Source organism: Artemia sp. Qi Xiang Cuo, chromosome 6 (assembly GCF_049724085.1).
Source record: "Artemia sp. Qi Xiang Cuo chromosome 6, ASM4972408v1, whole genome shotgun sequence".
NCBI classification, from domain to species: domain Eukaryota; kingdom Metazoa; phylum Arthropoda; class Branchiopoda; order Anostraca; family Artemiidae; genus Artemia; species Artemia sp. Qi Xiang Cuo.
In genome coordinates, this window is record NC_142799.1 from 16,867,217 (window position 1) to 16,894,465 (window position 27,249).

The window sequence follows — 27,249 nt, forward strand, 5'->3', positions numbered from 1 at the left end:
TTTTTTCGATCCAAAAATAGACATAAGTTTCACATTTGAAACAGAGAATTGTATTTTACATAATTTTCTTACAAAAAACTAGAGTTTACGGTCAAAAACCCTTATTAGCTCAGATTTTACAGAAATAGCTTATTTGTTGATCCATAAATGGACTTAAGTTTCACATTTGAACCAGAGAATTGTATTTTCCATAATTTTCTTACAAAAAATTAGAGTTTACGGTAAAAACCCTGATTAGCTCAGATTTTACAGAAATAGTTTATTTTTCGATCCATAACTGGACTTAAGTTTCACCTATGAGCCAACGAATTTTATTTTCCATAATTTTCTTACAAAAAACTAGAGTTTACGGTCAAAAACCCTTATTAGCTCAGATTTTACAGAAATAGTTTATTTTTCGATCCATAACTGGACTTAAGTTTCACCTATGAGCCAACGAATTGTATTTTCCATAATTTTCTTACAAAAAACTAGAGTTTACGGTCAAAAACCCTTAATAGCTTAGATTTTACGGAAATAGTTTTATTTTTCGATCCAAAATGGACCTAGGTTTCACATTTGAACCAGAGAATTGTATTTTCCATAATTGCCTTACAAAAAACTAGAGTTTACGGCCAAAAACCCTTATTAGCTCAGATTTTACAGAAATAGTTTATTTTTCGATCCATAACTGGACTTAAGTTTCACCTATGAGCCAATGAATTGTATTTTCCATAATTTTCTTACAAAACTAGAGTTTACGGTCAAAAACCCTTATTAGCTCAGATTATACTGAAATAGTTTTATTTTTCGATCCAAAAATAGACTTAAGTTTCACATTTGAACCAGAGAATTGTATTTTCCATACTTTTCTTACAAAAAACTAGAGTTTACGGTCAAAAACCCTTATTAGCTCAGATTTTACAGAAATAGTTTATTTTTCGATCCATAACTGGACTTAAGTTTCACCAATGAGCCAACGAATTGTATTTTCCATAATTTTCTTACAAAAAACTAGACTTTACGGTCAAAAACCCTTATTAGCTCAGATTTTAGGCTAGCAATCCCCCCCACTATCACACTATAACTACTCTAAGAGATTCTTCTGCCATCAACCCATCCCCCCAAAAATATTTTTTCAGAGATTTCTTGTTAAAAATTTTTATTTCAAGTCATCCACACGGGTTTTTCGCTAGCAACTCGCCCCCCACTATCACACTATAACTACTCTAAGAGATCTTTCTGCCATCAACCCACCCCCCACCCCCCAAAAGAAATATTTTTTCAGATATTTCTTGTTAAAAATTTTTATTTCAAGTCATCCACACAGGTTTTTTGCTAGCAACTCGCCCACCACTACCACACTATAACTACTCTAAGAGATCCTTCTGTCATCAACACATCCCCCCAAAAATATGTTGTCAGAGATTTCTTGTTAAAAATTGTTATTTCAAATCATTCACACAGGTTTTTCACTAGCAACTCACCCCCCCCTATCACACTTTAACTGCTATGAGAGATACTTCCGCCATCAACACATCCCCTCAAAAATAATTTTTCATATAGTTCATTTTAAACATTTTTATGTGAAGTCATTCACACAGGTATTTTGTTAGAACCTCGCCACCCAGTATCACACTATAACTACTCTCAGACCTCCTGCTGCCATCACCCCAGCCCCCCAAAAATATTTTTTCAGAGATTTATTGTTAAAAAATTTTATTTAAAGTCATCCTCACAGGGTTTTCACTAGCACCTCGCCCCCCCCCCCACTATCACATTACAAGTACTCTAAGAGATCATTCTGCCATCAACCAATCCCCCTAAAAATATTTTTTCAGAGATTTCTTGTTGAAAATTTTATTTCAAGTCATCCACACGGGTTGTTCGCTAGCAACTCACCCCCAACTATCACACTATAACTACCCTAAGAGATCCTTATGCAATCAACCCATCCCCCCAAAAATATTTTTTCAGAGATTGCGTGTTAAAAAATTTTATTTCAAATTATCCACACGGGTTTATCGCTAGCCACTCGCCCCCACTATCACACTATAACTACTCTAAGAGGTCCTTCTGCCATCAACCCATCCCCCCCCCCCCAAAAGAAATATTTTTTCAGATTTTTCTTGTTAAAAATTTTTATTTCTATTCATTCAGTCGGGGAATTTGCCTGACCCTTACCCTCCGCTCAAACTATCACTACGCTAAGTGTGCCTGTTGCCCTAAATCCATCCCCCAAAAAAATTTTTTCAGAGATGTTTTGTTTAAAATTTTTATTTCAAGTCCTCCACACGGGTTTTTCGCTAGCAACACGCCCCCCCCTCTCACCCTATACGTCCTCTAAGTGATCCTTCTGCCATCAACCAAGCCCCCCAAAAAAATTTTTTCAGAGATTTCTTGTTAAAAAATTTTATTTCCAGTCATCCACACGGGTTTTTCGCTAGCAACTTGCCCCCCCACTATCACACTATAACTACTCTAGGATATCCTTCTGCCATCAACCCATCCCCCAAAAAATATTTTTTCAGAGATTTCTTGTTAAAATTTTTTATTTCAAGTCATCCACACGGGTTTTTCGCTAACAACTCGCCCCCCACTATCTCACTATAACTACTCTAAGAGATCCTTCTGCCATATACCCACCCCCAGCCTCCCAAAAAAAATATTTTTTCACAGATTTCTTGTTAAAATTTTTTATTTCAAGTCATACACACGGGTTTTTCGCTAGCACCTCGACCCCCACTATCACACTATAACTACTCTAAGAGATCCTTCTGCCATCAACCCATCCCCCAAAAAATATTTTTTCAGAGATTTCTTGTTAAAAATTTTTATTTCAAGTAATCCACACGGGTTTTTCGCTAGCAACTCGCCCCTCCCCACTATCACACTATAACTCCTCTAAGAGATCCTTCCCCCCAAAAAAAAATTTTTTTCAGAGATTTCTTGTTAAAAAATTTTTATTTTAAGTCATCCACACGGGTTATTCGCTAGCACCTCACCCCTCACTATCACACTATTACTACTCTAAGAGATCCTTTTGCCATCAACCCAGCCCCCCAAAAATATGTGGTCAGATTTTTATTGTTAAAATCTTTTTATTTCAAGTCATCCACACGGGTTTTTCGCAAGCAACTCGGCCCACAGTACAGCACTATAAGTACTCTAAGACACCCTGCTCCCATCACCCCACCACTTGTGTATTATACAGAACACATCGAAGAAGTAAAGCTATCCGTTATTAAAATTCTTTTCTTGCCATCTACATCTCTCTTAGTATCAAATTTTTAGTATACTCTAACGTTAAACTGTATTTTAAATTGACAACACTGTTCAAACACCACTTGTGTATTATACAGTACACATCGAAGAAGTAAAGCTAGGTCAAGTCATATTTTTTTCCTTATTATTCAATTAATATCGTTCCTATAGTCCAATTCGCAAATGCTAAACCCTTTTTTTTCCACCTTCATACGATCGAATTCGCAAATACTATTTACCGACACATTCATAACAAACTATTCTTGGCTAAAGGCAATTGTCCAAAAAAAATCAGAAACCGCTCTTGATAGCATATACTTCAAAGAAATGGAACAGTGGATAACACATGGGTGATAGACAGCTTTTCCTACAAAATCATTCCTAAATACGCAATTTGACAATCTCTAGTTTTCGAAAAAAAAAAAATCTCAACCATACTCTCAAAACATTTTTGACCACTTTATAGCTTTGCCAGCTTTTTTAAAATGTGCACGTGAAACTGATGTGTATATTCTTGTGCAATTGATATCAATAGCAAAAAAAAAACAGTCTAATTGTCTGATTGTCTTATACAATCTCGACTATACTCTCAAAGCGTGTTTGACCACTTTATAGGTTTGCCAGTTTTTTTAAATGACCACGTGAAACTCTAGTGTCTCAGGTGTAAGTTTCCATGTAAGTTTCATATTCCCTATATAAATACTACTAAGGCGGTATAGGCCATAAAAGACAGCCAAAGGGGCCATTTTTTTTTATCTGCATTGATTTTGCAATGAATGTGGTTGTAGCTCGTATTTCAGTACACTCATTAAGCTATTGAACGAGTTGTTAGTCCTTCGAAATTTTCAAAACGGTTGACCTAATGAATGAATTTCTGTACACAAAAACATATATTCATCATGTTTTCAAGGGTTAAAAAGGAAATTGTTCAGTTCAAAAACGGATTTCCTTGCCGTGGGGTAACTTCTTAACATTTTACTTACTTGTACTTGTGTTTACAGCTGGACAAAAGCTCCATCAGCTCTCCCTGGAACCTGGTTGCCTAGTCCTAGTTGACAGACTTTTTGTTGCCCTGCAGATCTGTCTTTGATCACTTGAGTGACAATCTGCGAACAAGAAGATTCCCATCTTTCTCTATAATGGAGAAAGCCACCTAAGGGCTCCAGAAGCTAGCCATGTTCTACGGTGGCAGCCTGGGCGTTATTTTTAAGAAGGCAGTGGTACTCAGAGTGTTTTCTTTGTGAGCTACCGATGAACTGATTAAAAAATACACTTTTACGCATGATTTATATCTCTGGACTGGGTGTGAGTCCCAACCAGTGATGGCTATTTCTACCAAGATTTAGAGCTGTCTCTGAAATGAGATACCTTGTATAGTTGGTTGTGATGATTGTAATAGATTAACTTGTGGAAACTCCTCAGCAGAAAAAGACCAAGCTAACAATAATGGGTAGTGCTAAAAATACAAACCAACTATAGTTCTGAGAAGTTTCTTTTGTTCTATCGTTTTGATTGAAGTGTGTTGATGTCGGTTATACAGCTCCTTCATTAAAGTTTGTAGCCTTCTCCACAGGGCTGCAACTGTTTCTAGGGTTTTTCACTGGTGAAGAACCCTAGGGTAAAAAAAATGTAGCCCATGCTTATAAATAACGATAATATTTAACACTTAATTATTAATGCTTATTATCATAAGTTAAAACACAGTTAGAGTCAAATATTTAATTTTATTAGTCCCCTCAAGATACAAGTCCAGAACTTTTATCTAAGAAATGGCAGCCTTGAATTTTGGCTATTTAACCATTAATCAGGCCACCCTGAGTTTTAACCACTGAAGCAAGGGATGATCTCTGACATCTGTTGATGGGAAAACGTGTTTTTGATTTGAAAAACTTAATTCGTTACCTAAATTTTGACTAGGCCACTCGGAAAGAAATGAAAGTAAGATTATTCCAAAATATGAAAATCAACCCGCCCTCCTGCCCTTTGAGGGGCTATTCCAAATATACAATTCGAATTATCCTCCCTCCCCTTGACGGGCTCCACGTCACGGATATAATAAATTCTGATTTACTTCTGAGTGGGCCAGAATTGACATCATTAGGATTTTCTATTTTGTACCACGAATTCTGCAGAAAAAAGAACTCTGGAGGTTTACCCTTTCTGCCCACCGAGGGTGAAAATGGGGCATTTGGGCAAGAACACGATATGCATTGTTCTCATTTGGGACTCAAAATCTTTGAATAAATACACAGCGGTTGGTCGGGCCTAGAGAACCTACAGAGTAGAAACTTCCTGAACGGGGATAATTTTGAGAATAATGTAAAGCTAATTTCTTTTTTTTTTATAGCATATTAGAGTACAAAACATTTTTGTTGTGATGTCCCCTTTTATCAAACTATTGTTTTCCTCACTCCTGCTCCATAACAATCATAATTAAAGCTAAGTAGTATCCGCCCAAGAATCCTCGCGGAGATGAAATAGACTTTCTTTGTTGGACAATGAACAGAACTTAAATTTTCGCAGCGAATCTACAAAGAGGGATATATCGGAGACTCGCTTGACAATTGACTGGTAGCAATATTACTCAATTGTCTTCTATTTAATGCTTAGCTGCATAGTATTTCCTTAAATTTTTCTTCTTTTTTTAAAATTTTTGTGTAATTTCTTAAATTTCATAACAAACTGTATAAACATTGTCAGAAGTATATAAAAAAATTATGTTTAATTTTCAATTACCACCATCACAATAACTTAACCACTTAATTACCTTTCACTTGCGCAGAAGCTTGACAACTGGTAGCTAAATGAACACGAAACAATCTCAGATGACTTTGTAATTCAATATGCCTTTGCCTATATTTCATAAAATTGAGAAGATGTTTTTTTTTATGTCTAATTTGACAATTGTGCTGTGTCAGCAACAATATGGTTTTATCAAGTTTTCGGTTTTCTTTGCAGCTGATTTCAGTTTATATCAAGAAATTGATAACGGTCTAACATCGGTGGCGATTACTAAATGTGGTGGACATCTGGCTGGATGGATACATATGATATTACAATTTGAGAGGCTTCCTGTATTCCATGGTAGGAGCCAAAAATAGTGGTTTATTCTTGTCCTTTGCCAAAGCTCCAGCCCATTGTATATTTTGAAGTGGATCCAGAAAGGACTATCTGAAGTTATTTTTAACAAACTTTCGTTCCTTTCAGCCTTTTATGCTGCACTCAAATTTTATATAATAACAGGGGAGCTGTCATCCCCGATACCCCAAAATTACAAGTTTGGTCCATATATATTCGTCAGAATAAAAAGAGATAGGTGATGGAATTCTTCACCTTTCCAGCATGTTATTTTACGAAGAAATACTTATTAGAATGTTCACTGAAGTTTAGAGAAGTACAAGCTAAAAATACACTTTCTGAGGCTTCATACCTCCCCGGCCTTAAACAATATTCAATGGGCCTCGTCCCTAATAGCTGAAACATAACTATGCATATCTGTGCATCATTTTTGTTAAGTATCAGATGAATCCAGTTATGTTAAACGAAGCTTAAAAATAATCTACCAGATCAACCGTTTTTTTTTTGCGCGGACTTCCTGTACTGTATATTTAGGAACAAATACGCTATCATATATCATTATGGAGTCAGAAACTGAGGATCAGAATGGATAGCTCTTTATTGATTCCATCGATTTCTATCTCTATTCACTCTATCTGTCTATTCAATAACTCGACTGTCTCTGAATTTTCACTCGTCACATTTTGCACTCTTTGGGACAAAATTTATTCTCTTGTGCCGCAAAATGTCAGAAAACGCCGCTTTGTTTTGGTGCAACTTCTTTTGGTCCTTAAAATAAAGTTTAAACTTTTAATTTCAGTTTTAGTGATATCCTCTTTGATACTCTAGGACCGTTATTCCCAATGTGGGGTTCAGGCCCCACCCATAGGACATGGCAATATTTTGGTAGGTTACAGGCAGGAAGTACAACTTTTGTCTAACTATACTTTATGGAGCCTTAACTTTGAAAAAAAGAAACATTTTCCGTGTGAATGATGTCATATTCATATGCATTTAAGGAGTGAAAAATATAGATGATAGTGTTGCAATACTGATGCATAGTGATGCAATACTGAGACAATATATTTCACTAGCATAAAATCAGTCTACAAAATTTCATATATGAAAATTTATATATGGAAGATTCACATGCGAATACTCATACACAAGAAATATAAAATACAGAAATATCATATACAACATTTCATACATAAAAATATCATGCATAGAGAAATATGATATATGAAAAATCATACCTGACCCAAACTCAGAATACAAGACCCAGAATTTGCTTGCCACATGAACTGTGTCCAAGCACTTGCTTTAGTTCTAGTGGAAGATGTCAGTTCATCCTTTGAAATTCTGGTTCAATACGCTGCATATTCTGAATTAGAAGGCCTGGATCTTTTCGTCGATTACTTTGAGTACAAATGGATTGGTAATAGTTGATGTGGACAAAGGTATGATCTTCGATATGGAATAAAATCGTGGAATTGCCTTCATATAGTCAATCAAGGCGTTGCAAGGGCAAACAATTATGTGGAAGGTTGGCATCGTGGGTTTCATTTCATGGTTGGACCCGAACATCCATCTAGTTGGAAGTTAATTGATAATCTAAAACTGAACTAATCATTGAATGAAGTCCTAATTTCCCAGTGCATGGCGGGCACAGTTTATATAATTATCCAGTAAGTTTACCGCAGATGATTTCTGGCTCTTCATTCTCGGTGCAAACAAAAAGCTCCTCCCACTTATTGTCCACTTATTGGTGAGCCGGCCAAGTAGTTTTGTCAATACTTGTTCCGTAGGTGATTATTCTTTGTCTACCCGTAAAAAGATCTAATGCCGCTTATGTTTATACCGGTTTATACATTCTCTGGAGCAATCGCACCTCGATCCGGGTTTTTATAATGGGTGAGATAGGGAAAGATCATACTGCTAATCATATAAACTGTGATGGCGGGTCAACAGGATTCACAGAAAAATCTATTATGAAAATGCGCAGTGTTTGAAAATGTCGTTGAGGAAAATGGAACTTTACCCACCATGGACTATCTTCGCTCGGGTGCAAAATATTTGCACATGTAATTGTACTTAAACATCATATTATTTAATTGGAAGTTATGTTTTATGTTTTAATAAATTGTTTGAATATCCGTGTGTAATTTTTTGTATATTAAATTTCACAGCGCATTATTCATCATTTTTTATATATCAGATTCCTGTGTATGAAGTGTTTTGTGTACGAGGCATGTTTTTTAAGTAAGTACCGTTTTACGATTACGCCGCCACAGTGCTACGGTCGCCATTCTGCGCATGCACGCTGGTTACCTACATCTCTTGTCTACGCACTGACGCCATTACAGTCTGATTTTTAATTGTATACGTTGTTTACTGAGTGTTTAAGATGCCTCCGACAATCGTGAGTCCCGCCGATTGTGAAGTACAGGCGGTTATACGATTTCTTAGTGCTAGAGGCGTAAAACCGATCGATATTCATCGTGAGATCTGTGAAGCTTACGGACAAAACATTATGAGTGATGGAATGGTAAGGAAATGGGTGAGAATCAAAACAACAATCGATGGAATGGCGACATTCATCATCACCCAAAAAAGTGAAATTTAAGCAAACAATTTCTGCCCGGGAAATTTCACTTTTTTGGGTGATGATTAATGCCGCCATTCCATGGATGTGAAACTTCATCGTATGTGAAACTTCATCTATGATCATTCCGTGTATGACTTTTCAAGTATGAAATTTTGTGCTTCCATATAAAGTATTTTTAGAGGACGACCTGAAAAAAAGCCAAGTTGATGGCCTTTTAAGCTTTCTTCATATTCCCCATCACATTCTGACCTGTCCTTCTTCTGTCCTATCCCATCACATCCCATCGTATCCTATCTCCGCCTATCCTATTCTATCACATCTTATCCCATCCTGCCCTATCCCATCCTATCCTATCGCTGCCCGTCCCATCATATCCTATCCCCTCCAATCCCATCCCATCCCAAACAGTCCCATACCATCCCACCCCATTCCATCCTATCCACTTCCGTCCCATCCCATCCCATCCCATCCCATCACATCCTGTCATTCTCCTGTCTTTCCTGCCCTGTCCCATCCATCTCGTCCTGTCCTGTCCTGTCCCATTTTATCCTGTGTGTAAATTTTGAATAAAAAATCTAAATATTTTGAGGGGGCATGATGATTTTAGAAATTCCTGTGTGGGGCATGGCCCAAAATCAATTGAGAACCGCTGCTCTTAAGACCACAGCTCAAGCCTCTTGCAGTAAGGAAAAAAAAACACGTATACATGACCATCTTAATTGATAAAATTCAAAATTTCGTGCTTTTGAGAACAGGGGCTTGGAAACTCTGGAAAAAGTTCACTAATTTGTTTAGCTTGATGGTAAACTTTTCCGCCAAGTTGCTTCCTTTTTTGGAGAGTTTTTCTTTTTTTTCAAAAATTTAAAATTTTGTCAGATTCACAACTATAGATAAACTGTATATAACTTATTGAATTTTACAATTCTCAAATCACTATCACAAATTTCAAATCACTTCGTATTTACATGTAGTTATTAATTTTTTTTTCGAGTTTTTGTTGCCATTTGCACGACTCACTACTTACAGTTCTTGGTCGTGAACTCTTCGATAAAGTTTGTTATGAACACCCCTAGTTCAAGACATTCTTAAAAAATCTTGAAGAACCAAGGACATTAAAATATTTTGCACCTTGGCTCCATCTTAGGTAAATTCATACCTGAAAAACACGATATTTAGTATTATTTTGGTTGTTGCAAGAATATTTTGACAAAAAGCTCTGAGTGAAGTTTTTGTGGACAGTGTTGCTATACTGAACCATGAAAAAAAAGAAAAAAGAAACTAATTCCGTAAATTTGACGATTCTCTTCCAGCATTTAGTTGAGGCTAGATTTGTGGAGTATGACCAATTTTTCATTTTGTCACTTCAGCGTTTTTTTCTGTTATACAAGAAAAGACGGTATGAAGATAAAAAGCACATACAAAATTTCGTTTCTAAGTCAAAATAGGACATCAGCTTAAAAAAGGTATAGCTAACGTTTCTTACTTCAAAAATAAATTTTAAAAAAAGTTTTTTTTAACTGAAAGTAAGGAGCAACATTAAAACTCAAAATAACAGTAATTATCCCGTATATGAAGGGTTGCTCTCTCCTCAATACCTTGCTCTTTACGTTAAAGGCGTTAGCACTTTTAAAAAAGTTTTTCTATTCTAATTAAACTTCCCGTGTGTTTCGGTTGCCGTTTTTAAGAAATTGGAACAAACAGTCAAAGTTTAGCGTAAAGAGTAAGGCATTGATGAGAGGGCAACCCTCCATATATGGAATAATTTAATTTAATTTCTGATGGTTTTTCAAATAATGCAGGTAAATCTGGCTCAGCCTCCATGGAATACATCCCCTCCCCTTCCGGGAAACCCCTCTAAGAAATTTCATCGAATGTAAAGTATAACCTCCTGTCAATTTCCCTCTAGACAGTTCGTTGAAAATCCCCCCCCCCCAGTCCGTAAAATTTCTTCCGGAAGATTCAGCTTGAAAAATTCTCCTTGGCATACTTTCATTTGAAAAAGACTTTAATCTCTCATTAGTTTCTCGATCTCTCCGGAAATGCCCCCTTCCGTGGAATTTTTTTTTCCAAAAATCAAAACATACGGAAAATAGACCCTGGATATTTACTCCAGGACGTCTTCACATGCAAAATTGAGTTGGCAAAGAGAATATGAGACAATTAAAAAGAATTTCGTATATTAATTCTGTCAAATGTAAATTTAAAGTGTCCCCTGGAAAATTCATTCAATGGAAATTTCCCTCCCCAAGAAAGATACTCCCTATGGAAACCCACCTCAACCACGATAAAGTTCCAAATGTCAATGTCTTCAATTTCTGTCTCAATACTTTTCTGAATGCAAGATTACAATTCTAATCCAATTTACAGATTTTAAACCTTGAATGATTTGCAAAACTTGATTTAATTAGTGCTAAAAAACTTATTAGCACAAAATATTCAAAGAGCAAGGTTTGACAATTGAAAAATATCACCAGTTTTACATTCTTACACGTCCTAATTCCGTGAAAAGATTATCTTCAATTTTGTCCAAATCTTCTTCCCAATAAAGAATAGGGCCAATTTCATAGCTTACAGGCCTTTCCCCACGGACTTTGGAGGGCTATTTTACCGCTAAAAACATAGTTATTTGGTCTTTGACTATATTGAACAAAATAGCTATCTCAAAATCTTGATCAGGTAACTTTGGGACAAAATGGGAATAGAAGAGGAGCCAGTTGCCCTTCAATCATTTTGGTCACTTAAAAAGAACACTTCAACTTTTAATTTCCGTTCGAATACACCCTCTCCAGATCTTATAGAACCGTTATTTCAATACTGTCATCCCAGATAAAAAAAAAATTAGAAGAAAAGAAATAAACACACATTCGTGATCTTCGTGGTATTCTGTAAGACGTGGTCTTCTGGCAAAAATAGCAAAATTCCGCATTTTTGCACATAGGAGCTTGAGACTTCTACAGTAGGGCTCACTGATACATTGAATCTGATGGCGGGATTTTCATTTACATCCTATAATTCTAAGGGTTGTTTATCCCCTATTTAAAAAATCCGGCAAATTTTCTCCGGCTCGTAACTTTTGGGTACCACTAAACATGATGAATCTTGTATATTTCGATTCAGCATGATAAGCTTATTCTTTAGATCTGTCTATTGATATAAAAATTTCGTATTTTAGAGTTTCGATTGCTGTTGAGCTCGGTCGCTCCTTACTTACAGTTCGTTACCACGAACTGTTTGATGACTCAAAGAGGTAACTCAACCCCTGCATTTACTTTAATGATGATAGAGTATACACAATGAATATTAAGTGCTATTAAGTTGAAAAAAACAATCAGGCATATATATCAACCTATGTCAACAAATTTTTCACAGAAAATCTGATCCTAGTAGCAAATCGACTGTGAAATTTAAAAATTAATGAAGTGTTGCGGAGGAAGTGCTTTACCTTTGAGTCACCAGAACTTCAAGTTCAAATGACTTGGAGTTAGATTCCACACCTTATTATTCCCCCCCCCCCCCGAAAAAAATGTGGTTTGAGTTATACTTGAGTGAAATGATTTTTTAAGTATATAACTTTAATTTGGAAGGTAAGTTGGACGTAGATCAGGCTTGTACGCACAAATGTGTTGGGTGGGAACGGTAGTTTAGAGGAGATTAAATTAAAAACAGTAGAAATTAAATCACCAATTTATGAGCACAAAATAGAGGCCACGATAAAGTTCCAAATGTCAAAGTCTTCAATTTCTGTCTGAATACTTTTCTAAATGCAAGATTACAATTCTAATCCAATTTACAGATTCTAAACCTTGAATTATTTTGCAAAACTTGATTTAATTAGAGCTATAAAACTTATTAGCACAACATATTCAAAGTACAAGGTTTGACAATTGGAAAATATCACCAGTTTTACATTCTTACACGTCCTAATTCCGTGAAAAGATTATCTTCAATTTCGTCCAAATCTTCTAGCTCTTGTTGGAGATTGTCTCTCATTACAACTTTATATCTTTGAAAGATTAAAGCGAAAACAAAGAATGCAACAATTGCAGGAGCTATGATTGCCGTTGAGGTCCACCCTGCATTCGTTGAAGTCGGTACAAATTGAATCCAGCAAATAAATAGAAGCTCAATCAAGAAAAGGGCCACACCAACAACTGTGGATAAGATCCATGCCACATCAACATGCCACCTAAAAAACAACTTAAGTGAAAAATCAAAAGCCACATAAGTCCAGAACTGAGAGACTAGACATCGTAAAACAAAAACAAACATGCCAAAAACTCTTTTTAGAAAATGTTTTCTAATTTATAGAGTATAAAAAAGTCAAATGGTTTAGTGCATCATTTGCCACTTGGTAAGTTTTCAGAATAGCAGCACTTGAAGAGACATGCAAAAACAAAAAGAGGCATTTTTAGATTGCTACTCTGATGCTTTTTTATGGTCAAAGTTGTGTCTGTGACTCCTCCCTATATAGCCCTAAGCTATATGCAAGACTAGCATAGAATTAAAATGGGTACTTGCATGACATAGCCCCTACCTAATATTCTTCTAATATGTTTCTCTGAATCTGAAACCTAATGAAATATACCTAAGTATGATAAAAATATATTACTTTAGAAACAAATTTTGGGCTTATATTTGTACATTAGGCAGAGTGGGGGTAAAGTATAGTAGATCTGCATGCCTAATGTATTATATGCAATTATTCTGCATATTATGAAGTAAAAATTGTTTTTTTTAACTTCACACTGTCCAAATACTTTACCCCTTCCCCTAATGTGCAAATATATATTAAAATTATAAATTGTTCATATATTCTGTCACTTCCCTTTGTCTTGTCTCACGCTAAGCTAAAAGAAGCTAAAAAAACGGTTCTATGATGCGTCTATGAAAACTTGAGCGGTAGGGGCTATATCATACATGTACCCTAAAATAATACCAATTTATACTCTCTTTCTACATAATAGTTGTTACTCTGACAATATAACCAAACCACTCCCCTGATGAACACATATTTAGCCCTAATTATAAATGTGTTTGTTGTTCCTTTGTCTGGCAAGAATCCTATGATAAAATAAAGACTATTGCGCCAGACACAAAATTCATACAGGGACTTGACATTTTGAATATAATTAATTTAAAAAAAAAATTCCACAAAATAAGTTTTTCAAAGAAAAGTAGTTTACTCCATTAAACCAAAAATGAGCAAAAATAAAATCAAATAATCTACCATGCGTGAATTTACCACAAATCAGCATCGATAAATAAAATCAACCCAAAACCAACAGAAATTACAATAAATAACCGAGTCAAACTCAAAACGAGCAGAAATTAGCATGAGTAGGGTTCAAAACCCCTGTGCCTTTCGAAGGCCAGAACACAATTTCCACTTTACTGAAAAAATGTAAATGTTTTTACTTTTATAACTTTAATAAATCAAATAATATTACCATTTTGATTACTAAACATCAGTATATGTGTATTAAACTGACAATGAACATCCATTTGTATTTTTTAGTAAAGTGCAAATTAAGTTCTGGCCTTGGGAAGGCATAGGGTTTTTGAGCTATTTGTATGCTGGAGAAAAATTTTCAGCAATTTTTAACAACGCACAACCTTTTAAAAATCTGGACACAAATTGTAGTATTTAATTTAGTTTCTTACCTCCTCTAGTTGACCTGAAATGGAAAACTTGATACCATTCAAAAAAAAATCTGTTTACTTTCTTTAATAGCTTGGATACACTTACGCTATTTTGATTTGGTTAAATTTTAAGAGCAGAAATAGCCCCAAAAGTTTGAACATAATACCCTCAGTCGTTCTTGGGATACTGCTGAAATGCCTTATTGGGGATTATCATTAACACAGTGCATTTTGATTTAATCTTAAGGCAACATTTAGTTTTTAAACATAATGGGCAAATGGGAAGGTGGGCGTGGGAGGGGGACTAGTTAACCTCCACTCCCTTTCCACTATAAAAAATGGCAATAGCCCGTTCTATTTTCAGTTGAATGAGCCCTTTCCGAAACTCCTACGACTACTTCTTCGTTACGAAGTACCCTGATCTAAACAAAAGAAAAAAAAGTAATAGTAGATTGTACCCACATCGATCTTTACTATAAAAATGTCAAGCCTTCCAATCACTTTTGACTAGTAAAAGGGCACTAGCCATTTCAATCGCAATGGAAAGATGAAATTCGATAGGAAAAATGAATTTCCAATCGAAATAGGCCTTCTTGAAGTTTCTACGACAATGCTTTCTATGAAAACCTTATTTGCCCCCAGGGTATAACTTATAACCCTTGCCCTGAGTGCTGTGGTTGGGTTGTCATCCTGAAAGACCTAGTTTCCAGAACTTTCAACTACGCTGAACAAAATGGCAATCTAAAAATTTTGATTGAATGTATTTGGATAAATGGTGGGCGTGAGAGGGGTGTTAGTTGCCCTCCAATCTTTTTCGATTATGAAAAAGGGCGCTAAACTCTTCAATTTCCAGTCGAATGAGTCCTTTTTGAAGTTTCTATGACAACGCTTTCTATGAAAACCTTATTTGCCCCAAGGGTATAACTTATAACCCTTACCCTGAGGACTGTGGTTGGGTTGTCATCATCAAAGACCAAGTTTCCAGAACTTTCAACTACGTTGAACACAATGGCTATCTCAAAATTTTTATTGGATCTGTTTGGGGAAAAGGTGGGCGTGAGATGGTGGTTAGTTACCCTCAAATAACTTTTGACGATTAAAAAGGGCAGTAGAACTTTGAATTTCCAATCGAATGAGCCCTTTTTCAAGTTTCTACGACTAAGATTTCAGTAAAACTTATGTGCCATCAGGGCATAACTTGTAACCCTTGTCCTGAAGACTCTGAGGGGAGTGTCCTGCTCAAAGGTACAATTTACTGAACTTTAAACTCCTTGGAACAAAATGGCTATCTCAAAATCTTGATTGGATGTGTTTGGGGAAATGGTGGGCGTGGAAGGTGTGTTAGTTGCATTCCAAACACTTTTTACTATTAAAAAGGGCACTAGCCATTTCAATTTCCAATTAAATGAGTCCTTTCTGAAGTTTCTACGACAACGCGTTCTATAATAACATTACATGCACCTAGGGCATAACTTACATCCCTTGCCCTGAGGGTTTTGGGGGGTTGTCATCCTAAAAGACCTATTTTCCAGAACTTTCAACTACGTTGAACAAAATGGCTATCTTAAAATTTTGATTGGATGTGATTGGGGAAAAGGTTGGTGTGAGAGGGAGGTTAGTTGCCCTCCAACCACTTTCGAATATTAAAAAGGGCACTAGCCCATTGAATTTCAAGTCGAATGAGCCTATTTTGAAGTTTCTACGACAACGCCTTCTATAAAAAACCTTATATGTCCCCTGGGGAAAACTTACAACACTTGCCCTGAGGGCTCTGGGGGAGTGGACCTTTGAATTTCCAATTGAATGAGCCTTTTTTGAAATTTCTATGACAACACTTTCTATAAAAACCCTTATATGCCCACAGGGCATAACTTACAACCATTTCCCTAAGGGCTGTGGGGGAGTGTCCTCCTGAAAACCATAGTTTTGTCTGGAAATAAACTACACTGAACATAATGGCTATCTCCAAATTTTTATTGGATGTGATTAGGGAAATGGTGTGCGTGGAAGGGGTGCTAGTTGCCTTCCAATCACTTTCGACTATTAAAAAGGGCACAAGTTATTCCGATTTCCAATTGAATGAGCCCTTTTGGAAGTTTCTACGACTACTTCTTCGATACGAAGTGCCCTGGTCAGAAGGAAAAATATAATAAATAATAAATTGTGCCAACATTGTTCTTATATGCCCCCAGGGCATAACTTAAAATCCTTGCCCTGGGGATTTTGGGGGAGTGACCTCCTCAAAAACATATTTTCTCTCTGGAACTCAACTACGCTGAAAAAATGGCTATCTCAAAATTTTGATGTGTTTCGGGAAATGTTGGGCATGGAAGGGGTGTTAGTTGCCTTCCAATCTCTTTCGACTCTAAAAAAGGGCACAAGCCACTTCAATTTCCAATTGAATTAGCCCTTTTAGAAGTTTCTACGACAACTTCTTCGATACGAAATGTCCTGGTCTAAAGGAAAAAATAATAAATAATACATTGTGCCAACATCGTTCTTATATGCCCCCAGGGCTTAACTTAAAACCCCTGCTCTGAGAGTTTTGGGGAAGTGACCTCCTCAAAAACATATTTTTATTTGGAAATCAACTCCACCTAACAAAATGGCTATCTCAAAATTTTGATTGGATGTGTTTGGTGAAATAGTGGGCGTGGAAGGGATGTTAGCTGCTTTCCAATCACTTTCGACTACTAAAAAAGGCGCTACCCGTTCCAATTTCAAATCAAATGGGCCCTTTTCAAAGTTTCTACGACAACTCCTTCGGTATGAAGTGCCCTGGTGTGGAAAACGAAGAAGAAGAAAAAAAATACATTGTGCCAACATGGTTCTTTACGTTTCGTAGGGCACAAGCCCTTCTAATTTCAAATCAAATGAGCAGTTTTTGAAGTTTCTACAACATCACAATCTATAAAAATCTTATATTCCCCCAGGGTATAACTTACAACCCTTGCCACGAGGGCTCTGAGGGGGTAATCAACCTCAAAGAGCCAATTTATAAAACTTTTAAGTACGTTGAAAAAAAGGCTATTAAAAATCTTGATTGGATGTATTTGGGGAAAAAGTGGGCGTGAGAGGGGGGTTAGTTGCCTTCCAATGGCTTTTGACTATTAAAAAGGGCACTAGCCCTTTGAATTTCTAATCGAATGAACCCTTTTTCAAGCTTCTACGACAAAGCTTTCAATAAAAGCTTTATATGCCCCCAGGGCATACCTTACAACCCTTACCGTTAGGGCTGTGGGGGAGTGATATCCTCTTAGATATAATTTCCAGACTTTTCAATTACTTTGAATAAAATGGCTATCTCAAAATTTTGATTGGATGTGTTTGAATAAATGGTGGGCGTGGAAGGGGCGTTAGTTGCCTTCCAATCACTTTCGACTATTAAAAAGGACACTAGCCATAGTAGTAATGGTTCAATATAAGGTAGCAGAGTGTCCCCCCATATAGCTACAATCTAAGTTAGCAGAGTATCCCCCATATAGCTACAATCTAAGGTAGCAGAGTGTCTCCCCATATAGCTACAATCTAAGGTAGCAGAGTATCTCCCCACATAGCTATAATGATAAGTAGCAAACAGTACACCTGCCAATACAAGCAGACAGCGTAATGACCTGATTCAACTACCGTGAAAATTCGTGCTGATCTCTGTTCAAAGTGCGTGATGTTTTCATGGTAGTGATTTGTTTCCTTTATACTATAGTAATTTCCTATCTTTCTGCAACCTTTAATTGTACACAGTAATTTTTTTTTTGTATGGATGTTTTATTGTATGAATATATGGATTTTTAACCTTAATAGTTTTTTTTTTATTGATTTCATTTTATTGTACTCTAATGATGATATTTTTCTTTTACAATGATACTATTTTTTACATTCTAAGTATCTTCCCATTGATTTTTATGAAATTTTTGTTTGATGTAGGAATCGAACACGAGACCCGTGATTTCCTAAGGTAAAAGAACGACATGTTAATTGACTGAACCAACAAGCCATTGAACATACTATGATTTTAGAAATACATCCAATGTATTGTTTCTGGGACATTGGCCAACTGATGTTAAGCGTCACAATATCGTAACAGGTTCATTCCATTGAACTGGAACAAGTTAAAGCACATTTGATTTATCAATTGGATTTTTGATAGGTGTTAAAAGTGACCTGTTTCGGGGCATTTTTATGGCATCATCGTGAGAATATGCATACCACGATGATTTGAGATGCATACTAGACAAACAATTTCTTCTGATACTTGGGCCCCAAGTCCTACCCCTATCCCTCAACCCGATCCCTCCCCCTCCCTCCACCCCCCTCCTCCATCCCACCAAAACCCCCTTCCCCCCCCCATCTTTTTTTTTAACTTTTTTTTAACTTTTTTTTTACTTTTTTTTTACTTTTTTTTAACTTTTTTTAACTTTTTTTTTAACTTTTTTGAACTTTTTTTTATGGTCATTGTACTGTCTGCTTGTAACTTCGTTTACCTTGTCACAGTTACATTCTCATGATTTTTCAAAGTTCATTTTGAATTTCTTAATTAAAGAGCGAAAATATGTCAGTACAGGTGTGTTGCGGTGGAAATTATGGAAGCTACATGCTCTTGATTTTTCACAGTTCATTTTGATTTTCTTTCGTTGATGAGTAGGAGTTGTAATATTTCAATTGTGTTTTGTCGTGGTATATCATGTCACAGTAATATTTTCTTGATTATCCAATGAATATTTTGGATTTCTTTCGTTGTATAGATAGTGTTGGAATATTTCAGTAGTGGTTTGATGTGGTTCAACATGCAACTGTTAAGTTTCATTGATTTTTCAAAGTTCATTTTGGATTTCTTTCTTTGAAATGCCAGAGTTGGAATATTTCAGTAGTGTTTTGTCATGGTTTGCCATGTCAAAGTTACATTCTCTTGATTTTTCAAAGTTCATTTTGGATTTCTTTCGTTGAAATGCAAGAGTTGGAATATTTCAGTAGTGTTCTGTCATGGTTTACCTTGTCACAGTTACATTCTATTAATTTTTCAAAGTTTATTTTGAATTTCTTTCATTGAAATGCAAGAGTTTGATTATTTAAGTAGTGTTTTGTTGTGCTTTACCATGTCACAGTTACATTCTCTTGATTTTTCAAAGTTCATTTTGTATTTCTTTCGTTGAAATGCAAGAGTTGGAATATTTCAGTAGTGTTTTGTCATGGTTTACCATGCTACAGTTACATTCTCTTGATTTTTCAAAGTTCATTTTGATTTTCTTTCATTTTGGATTTTTACATTCTCTTGATTTTTCAAAGTTCATTTTGAATTTGTTTCGTGAAATGCAAGAGTTGGAATATTTCAGTAGTGTTTTGTCGTGGTTCACCATGTCACAGTTACATTCTCTTGATTTTTCAAAGTTCATTTTGAATTTCTTTCGTGAAATGCAAGATTGGAGTATTTCAGTAGTGTTTTGTTGTGGTTTTCCTTGTCACAGTTACATTCTCTTGATTTTTCAAAGTTCATTTTTGGATTTCTTTCCTTGAAATGCAAGAGTTGGAATATTTCAGTAATGTTTTGTCGTGGTTTACATTGTCACAATTGCATTATCTTTATTTTTAAAAGTTCATTTTGTATATCTTTCGTTGAACTGCAAGAGCTAGAATATTTCAGTAGAGTCTTATCGTGGTTTACAATGTCTCACTTAAATTCTCTTGATTGTTCAAACTTAATTTTGAAGTTATTTCGTTGAAATGCAAAAGTTGGAATATTTCAGTAGTGTTTTGTCATGGTTTACCTAGTCTGAGTTACATTCTCATGATTTTTCAAAGTTCATTTTGAATTTCTTTCGTTGAAATGCAAGAGTTGGAATATTTCAATAGTGTTTTTTTGTGCTTTAACATGTCACAGTTACATTCTCTTGATTTTTTTCAAAGTTCATTTTGGATTTCTTTCGTTGAAATGCAAGAGTTGGAATATTTCAGTAGTGTTTTGTCATGGTTTGCCATGTCACAGTTACATTCTCTTGATTTTTCAAAGTTTATTTTGGATATTTTTCGTTGAAATGCAAGAGTCGGAATATTTCAGTAGTGTGGTTTCATATTTTATTTTGTCACAGTTACATTCCCTTAAATTTTAAAATTTCATTTTGGATATCTGTCGTTATAATGCGAGAGGTGAATTGTATCTGCAGTGTCATGACGTGGTTTACCTTGTCATAGTTAAATTTATTGATTTTTCACGGTTCGGTTGGAATTTCTTTCGTTGAAAGGCGAGAGTTGGAATATTTCAGTAATGTTTTGTCATTGTTTAACCTGTCACAGTTACATTCTCTTGATTTTTTAAAGTTCATTTAGTATTTTTTTCATTTTGGAATGTCACAGGTTACTAATTTTTAAATGTTCATTTCGAAATTCTTTCGTGATCTACCCTAGGTAGAATTTTTCAGAGAGTACCCGTTATTCTCCATAACGACACCGTAATATCCTCGTGGTTCATTAGAGATCAGAATTAAATTTCCTCGTGTATTTAACATGGTGTCGTATTTCGGGATTACTTTGTCGTGCTTTAACTTGTCAAAATTCGATTATCATGTTTTTTTAATGCTCATTTTGGATTTTTTTCCTTGAAGTGCAAGAGTTGGAATATTTAATTATTGTTTTGTAGTGTTTTACATTGTAAAATTTACATTCTATTTATTTTTCAAAATTGATTTTGGATTTCTTTCGTTGAAATGCAAGAATTGGAATATTTCAGTAGTGTTTTGTCGTGGTTTACCATGTCACAGTTACATTCTCTGGATTTTTCAAAGATCCTTTTGAATTTCTTTCGTGAAATGCAAGATTTGGAATATTTCAATAGTGTTTTATCGGGGTTTACCTTGTCACAGTTACATTCTTATGATTTTTCAAAGTTCATTTTGGATTTCTTTCCTTGAAATGCAAGAGTTGGAATATTACATTATTGTTTTTTCTTGGTTAAACTTGTCACATCTAATTTCTCATTATTTTTCAAAGATAATTTTTTATTTATTTCGTTGAAATGTAACAATTGTATTATTTCAGTTGTTTTTTGTCGTGATATACATAGTCACAGCTAAATTATCTTAATTGTTCAAAGCTAATTTTGAATTTTTTTCGTTGAAATGCAAGAGTTGGATTATTTCAGTAGTGTTTTGTCATGGTTTACCTTGTCAGAGTTACATTCTCTTAATTCTTTAAAGTTCATTTTGAATTTCTTTTGTTGAAATGCAAGAGTTGGAATATTTCAGTACTGTTTTGTTGTGCTTTACCTTATCAAAGTTACATTCTCTTGATTTTTTTCAAAGTTCATTTTGGATTTCTTTCGTTGAAATGCAAGAGTTGGAATATTTCAGTAGGGTTTTGTCATGGTTTACCATGTCAAAGTTACATTCTCTTAATTTTTCAACGTTCATTTTGTATTTCTTTCGTTGAAATGCAAAAGTTGGAATATTTCAGTAGTGTTTTTTCATGGTTTACCTTGTCACAGTTACATTCTCTTAATTTTTCAAAGTTTTTTTTTAATTTCTTTCGTTGAAATGCAAGAGTTGGAATATTTCAGTAGTGTTTTGTCGTGGTTTACCATGTCACAGTTACATTTTCTGGATTTTTCAAAGTTCATTTTGAGATTTTTTTCATTGAAGTACAAGAGTTAGAGTATTTTAGTACTGTTTTGTCATGGTTTACGGTGTCACAGTTACATTCTCTTGATTTTTCAAAGTTCATTTTGAATTTCTTTCATTTTGGATTTTTACATTCTCTTGATTTTTCAAAGTTCATTTTGAATTTCTTTCGTGAAATGCAAGAATTGGAATATTTCAGTAGTGTTTAGTCGTGGTTTACCATGTCAAAGTTACATTCTCTTGATTTTTCAAAGTTCATTTTGAATTTCTTTCGTTAAATACAAGAGTTGGAATATTTCAATAGTGTTTTATCGTGGTTTACCTTGTCACAGTTACATTCTCATGATTTTTCAAAGTTCATTTTGGATTTCTTTCCTTGAAATGCAAGAGTTGGAATATTCCAGTAGGGTTTTGTCGTGGTTTACCTTGTCACAGTTACTTTTTAATGATTTTTCAAAGTTTATTTTGTATTTCTTTCCTTGAAATGCAAGAGTTGGAATATTTCAGTATTGTTTTCTTGTGCTTTAACTTGTCACACTTACATTCTCTTGACTTTTCAAAGTTCATTTTTGATTTCTTTCAATGAAAATTAAGAGCCGGATTATTCAAGTTGTGTTTTGTCGTGGATTTACATTTCTAAGCTACGATAGAAAGATTTTTCAAAGTTATTTTATGAGTTCTATAGATAGAAATCACGAGTCGGTATATTTCAATGATATGTCATTGTGGTTAACCCTGTCACAGTTACATTCTCTTGATTTTTCAAAGTTCATTTTGAATTTTTTTCATTTTGGATTTTTACATTCTCTTGATTTTTCAAAGTTCATTTTGAATTTCTTTCGTGAAATGCAAGAATTGGAATATTTCAGTAGTGTTTTGTCGTGGTTTACCATGTCACTGTTACATTTTCTTGATTTTTTAAAGATCTTCTTGAATTTCTTTCGTTAATATATGGAGCCGAATTAACAAGGAAGTTATTTGTAATGTGCTAACATGCAACTATCATGGTCTCAAAATACTTCACAATTCATTTTTGGATATATTTCCTTGTAAGGTAAGAGTTGGTAGGTTGAAGTAGTTAGCTGTCAGTGTTTACCTTGTCACAATTCCATTCTCTTTATTTTTCAAAGTTTAATTTGGATTTCTTTCGTTGAAATGCAAGAGTTGGAATATTTCAGTAGTTTTTTGTTATGGTTTACCTTGTCACAGTTACATTCTCTTGATTTTTCAAAGTTCATTTTGGATTTCTTTATTTTAAATGAAAGAGTCGGAATATTTCAGTAGTGTTTTGTCGTGGTTTAACTTGTAACAGTTACATTCTCTTGATTTTTCAAAGTTCATTTTGGATTTTTACATTCTTTTGCAAGAGAAATGCAAGAGTTGGAATATTTCAGTAGTGTTTTGTTTTGCTTTACCATGTTACAGTTACATTCACTTGATTTTTCAAAGTTCATTTTGGATTTCTTTCATTGAAATGCAAGAGTTGGAATATTTCAGTAGTGTTTTGTCATGGTTTACCATGTCACAGTTACATTCTCTTCATTTTTCAAAGTTCATTTTGAATTTTTTTATTTGAAATAAAAGAGTTGGAATAGTCCAGTAGTGTTTTGTTGTGGTTTACCATGTCGCAGTTACATGCTCTTGATTTTTATAATTTCATTTTGGATTTTTTTCGTTGTAATGCAAGAATTGGACTATTTTAGTACTGTTTTGTCATGGTTTACCTTGTCACAGTTACATTCTCTTAATTTTTCAAAGTTTATTTTGGATTTCTGCAAGAGTTAGAATATTACAGTACCGTTTTGTCATGGTTTACCATGTCAAAATTACATTCTCTTGATTTTTCAAAGTTCATTTTGAATTTCTTTCATTTTGGATTTTTACATTCTCTTGATTTTTCAAAGTTCATTTTGAATTTCTTTCGTGAAATGCAAGAGTTGGAATATTTCAGTAGTGTTTTGTCGTGGTTTACCATGTCACAGTTACATTCTCTTAATTTTTTAAAGTTCATTTTGAATTTCTTTCGTGAAATTCAAGAGTTAGAATATTTCAATAGTGTTTTGTCATTGTTTACCTTGTCACAGTTACATTCTCATGATTTTTCAAAGTTCATTTTGGATTTCTTTCCTTGAAATGCAAGAGTTGGAATATTTCAGTAGTGTTTTGTCGTGGTTTACATTGTGACAGTTACATTCTCTTTATTTTTCAAAGTTTAATTTGGATTTATTTCGTTGAAATGCAAGAGTTGGAATATTTCAGTAGTGTTTTGTTATGGTTTACCTTGTCACAGTTACATTCTTTTGATTTTTCAAAGTTCATTTTAGATTTCTTTCTTTGAAATGCAAGAGTTGGTATATTTCAGTAGTGTTTTGTCGTGGTTTACCTTGTAACAGTTACATTCTCTTGATTTTTCAAAGTTCATTTTGGATTTTTACATTCTTTTGCAAGAGAAATGCAAGAGTTGGAATATTTCATTAGTGTTTTGTTGTGGTCTACCTTGTCACAGTTACATTCACTTTATTTTTCAAAGCTCATTTTGGATATCTTTCGTTGAGATGCAAGAGTTGGATCATATCATTAGTGTTTTGTCGTGATTTACCTTGTCGCATTTACATTCTATTAATTTTTTAAAGTTCATTTTTGATTTTTTTAATTGATATGCAAGAGTTGGAATATTTCACTAGTGTCTTGTAGTGCTTTACCTTGTCACAGTTACATTCTCTTGATTTTTCGAATATCAGTTTGAATTTCTATCTTTGAAATGCAAGGGTTGGAACATTTCAGTAGTGTTTTGTCATGGTTTACCATGTCACAGTTACATTCTCTTGATTTTTCAAAGTTCATTTTGAATTTCTTTCATTGAAATGCAAGAGTTGGATTATTTCAGTAGTGTTTTGTCGTGATTTACCTTGTCACAGTTACATTCTCATGATTTTTCAAAGTTGATATTGAATTTTTTTCATTGAAATGCAAGAGTTAGATTATTTCAGTAGTGTTTTGTTGTGGTTTACCTTGTCACAGTTACATTCTTTTGATTTTTCAAAGTTCATCTTGGATTTCTTTCGTTGAAATGCAAGCGTTGGAATATTTAAGTAGCGTTTTGTCATGGTTTACCTTGTCACAGTTACAGGCTCTTGATTTTTCAAAGTTTATTTGGTATTTTTTTCTTTGAAATGTAAGAATCTGAATGTTTCAGTAGTGTTTTAATGTGATGCACCTTGTCGCAGTTTAATTATCTTGATTTTTCACAGTTCATTTTGGACTTCTTTCACTGCAATGCAAGAGTTGGAATATTTCAGTAGTGTCTTCTCGTAGTTTACCTTGTCACAGTTACATTCTCTTAATTTTTCAAAGTTCATTTTGAATTTCTTTCGTTGAAATGCAAGAGTTGGAATATTTCAGTAGTGTTTTGTTGTGCTTTACCTTGCCACAGTTACATGCTCTTGGTTTTTCAAAGTTCATTTTGAATTTCTGTCATTGAAATGCAAGAGTTGGAATATTTTAGTAGTGTCTTGTCATGGTTTACCTTGTCACAGTTACATTCTCTTGATTTTTCAAAGTTCATTTTGAATTTGTTTCATGAAATGCAAGAGCTGGAATAGTTAAGTAGTGTTTTGTCGTGGTTTACCTTGTCACAGTGACATTATCTTGATTTTTAAAAGTTCATCTTGAATTTCTTTCGTTGAAATGCAAGAGTTGGAAAATTTCAGTAGTGTTTTGTCGTGGTTTACCGTGTCAAACTTACATTCTCTTGATTTTTTCAAAGTTCATTGTGGATTTCTTTCAATTAAATGTGTTTTGTTGTTCTTTACCTTGTCACAATTACATTTTCTTGATTTTTCAAAGTTCATTTTGGATTTCTTTTGTAGAAATGCAAGAGTTGGAATATTTCAGTAGTGTTTTGTAGTGCTTTACCTTGTCACAGTTACATTCTCTTGATTTTTCGAAGTTCATTTTGAATTTCTTTCGTTGAAATGCAAGAATTGGAATATTTCAGTAGTTCCTTGTCGTGGTTTACCTTGTCACAGTTACATTCTCTTAATTTTTCAAAGTTTATTTTGAATTTCTTTCGTTGAAATGCAAGAGTTGGAATATTTCAGTAGTGTTTTGTTGTGCTTTACCTTGTAACAGTTACATTCTCTTGGGTTTTCAAAGTTCATTTTGAATTTCTTTCATTGAAATGCAAGAGATGGAATATTTTAGTAGTGTCTTGTCGTGGTTTACCTTGTCACAGTTACATTCTCTTTATTTTTCAAAGTTCATTTTGAATTAGTTTCGTGAAATGTAAGAGTTGGAAAATTTCAGTAGTGTTTTGTCGTGGTTTACCTTGTCACAGTTACATTCTCTTTATTTTTCAAAGTTCATTTTGAATTAGTTTCGTGAAATGTAAGAGTTGGAATATTTCAGTAGTATGTTGTCGTGGTTTACCTTGTCACTGTGACATTCTCTTCATTTTTCAAAGTTAATCTAGAATTTCTTTCGTTGAAGTGCAAGAGTTGGAATAGTTTAGTAGTGTCTTTTCATGGTTTACTTTGTCAGACTTACATTTTCTTGATTTTTCAAATTTTATTTTGGATTTCTTTCATTGAAATTTGTTTTATTTTCCTTTACCTTGTCACAGTTACATTCTCTTGATTTTTCAAAGTTCATTTTGGATTTCTTTCGTTCAAATGAAAGAGTTGGATTATTTCAGTAGTGTATTTTTGTGCTTTACCTTGTCACAGTTACGTTTTCTTGATTTTTCAAAGTTTATTTTGGATTTCTTTCGTAAAATGCAAGAGTTGGAATATTTCAGTAGTTTTATCGTGGTTTACCATGTAGCAATTACATTTTCTTGATTTTTCAAAGTTCATTTTGAATTTCTTTCATGAAATGCAAGAGTTGGAATATTTTAGTAGTGCTTTGACAAAAAACGCGGTTTACCTTGTCAAAGTTACATTCTCTTGATTTTACAAAGTTCATCTTGGATTTCTTTCATTGAAATGCAAGAGTTGAATTATTTCAGTAGTGTTTTGTTGTGGTATACCTTGTCACACTTACATTCTCTTGATTTTACCATGTCACAGTTACATTCTCTTGATTTTTCAAGTTCAT

The 27,249-nt window shown here is 34.3% G+C and overlaps 1 protein-coding gene across 1 annotated transcript in view; it reads right to left on the minus strand.

Annotated features, from left to right (window-relative positions):
• Window positions 1–12,723: 12,723 nt before the first annotated feature.
• The window catches only part of LOC148950925 (calcium release-activated calcium channel protein 1-like), a 148,195-nt gene continuing 133,669 nt past the window's right edge, over window positions 12,724–27,249 (minus strand). The window contains exon 5 of the mRNA XM_089090068.1: window positions 12,724–13,094. Coding sequence (XP_088946194.1) covers window positions 12,812–13,094 — 283 coding nt within the window. The 3' untranslated portion in view covers window positions 12,724–12,811. The remainder of the gene's footprint in view (window positions 13,095–27,249) is intronic.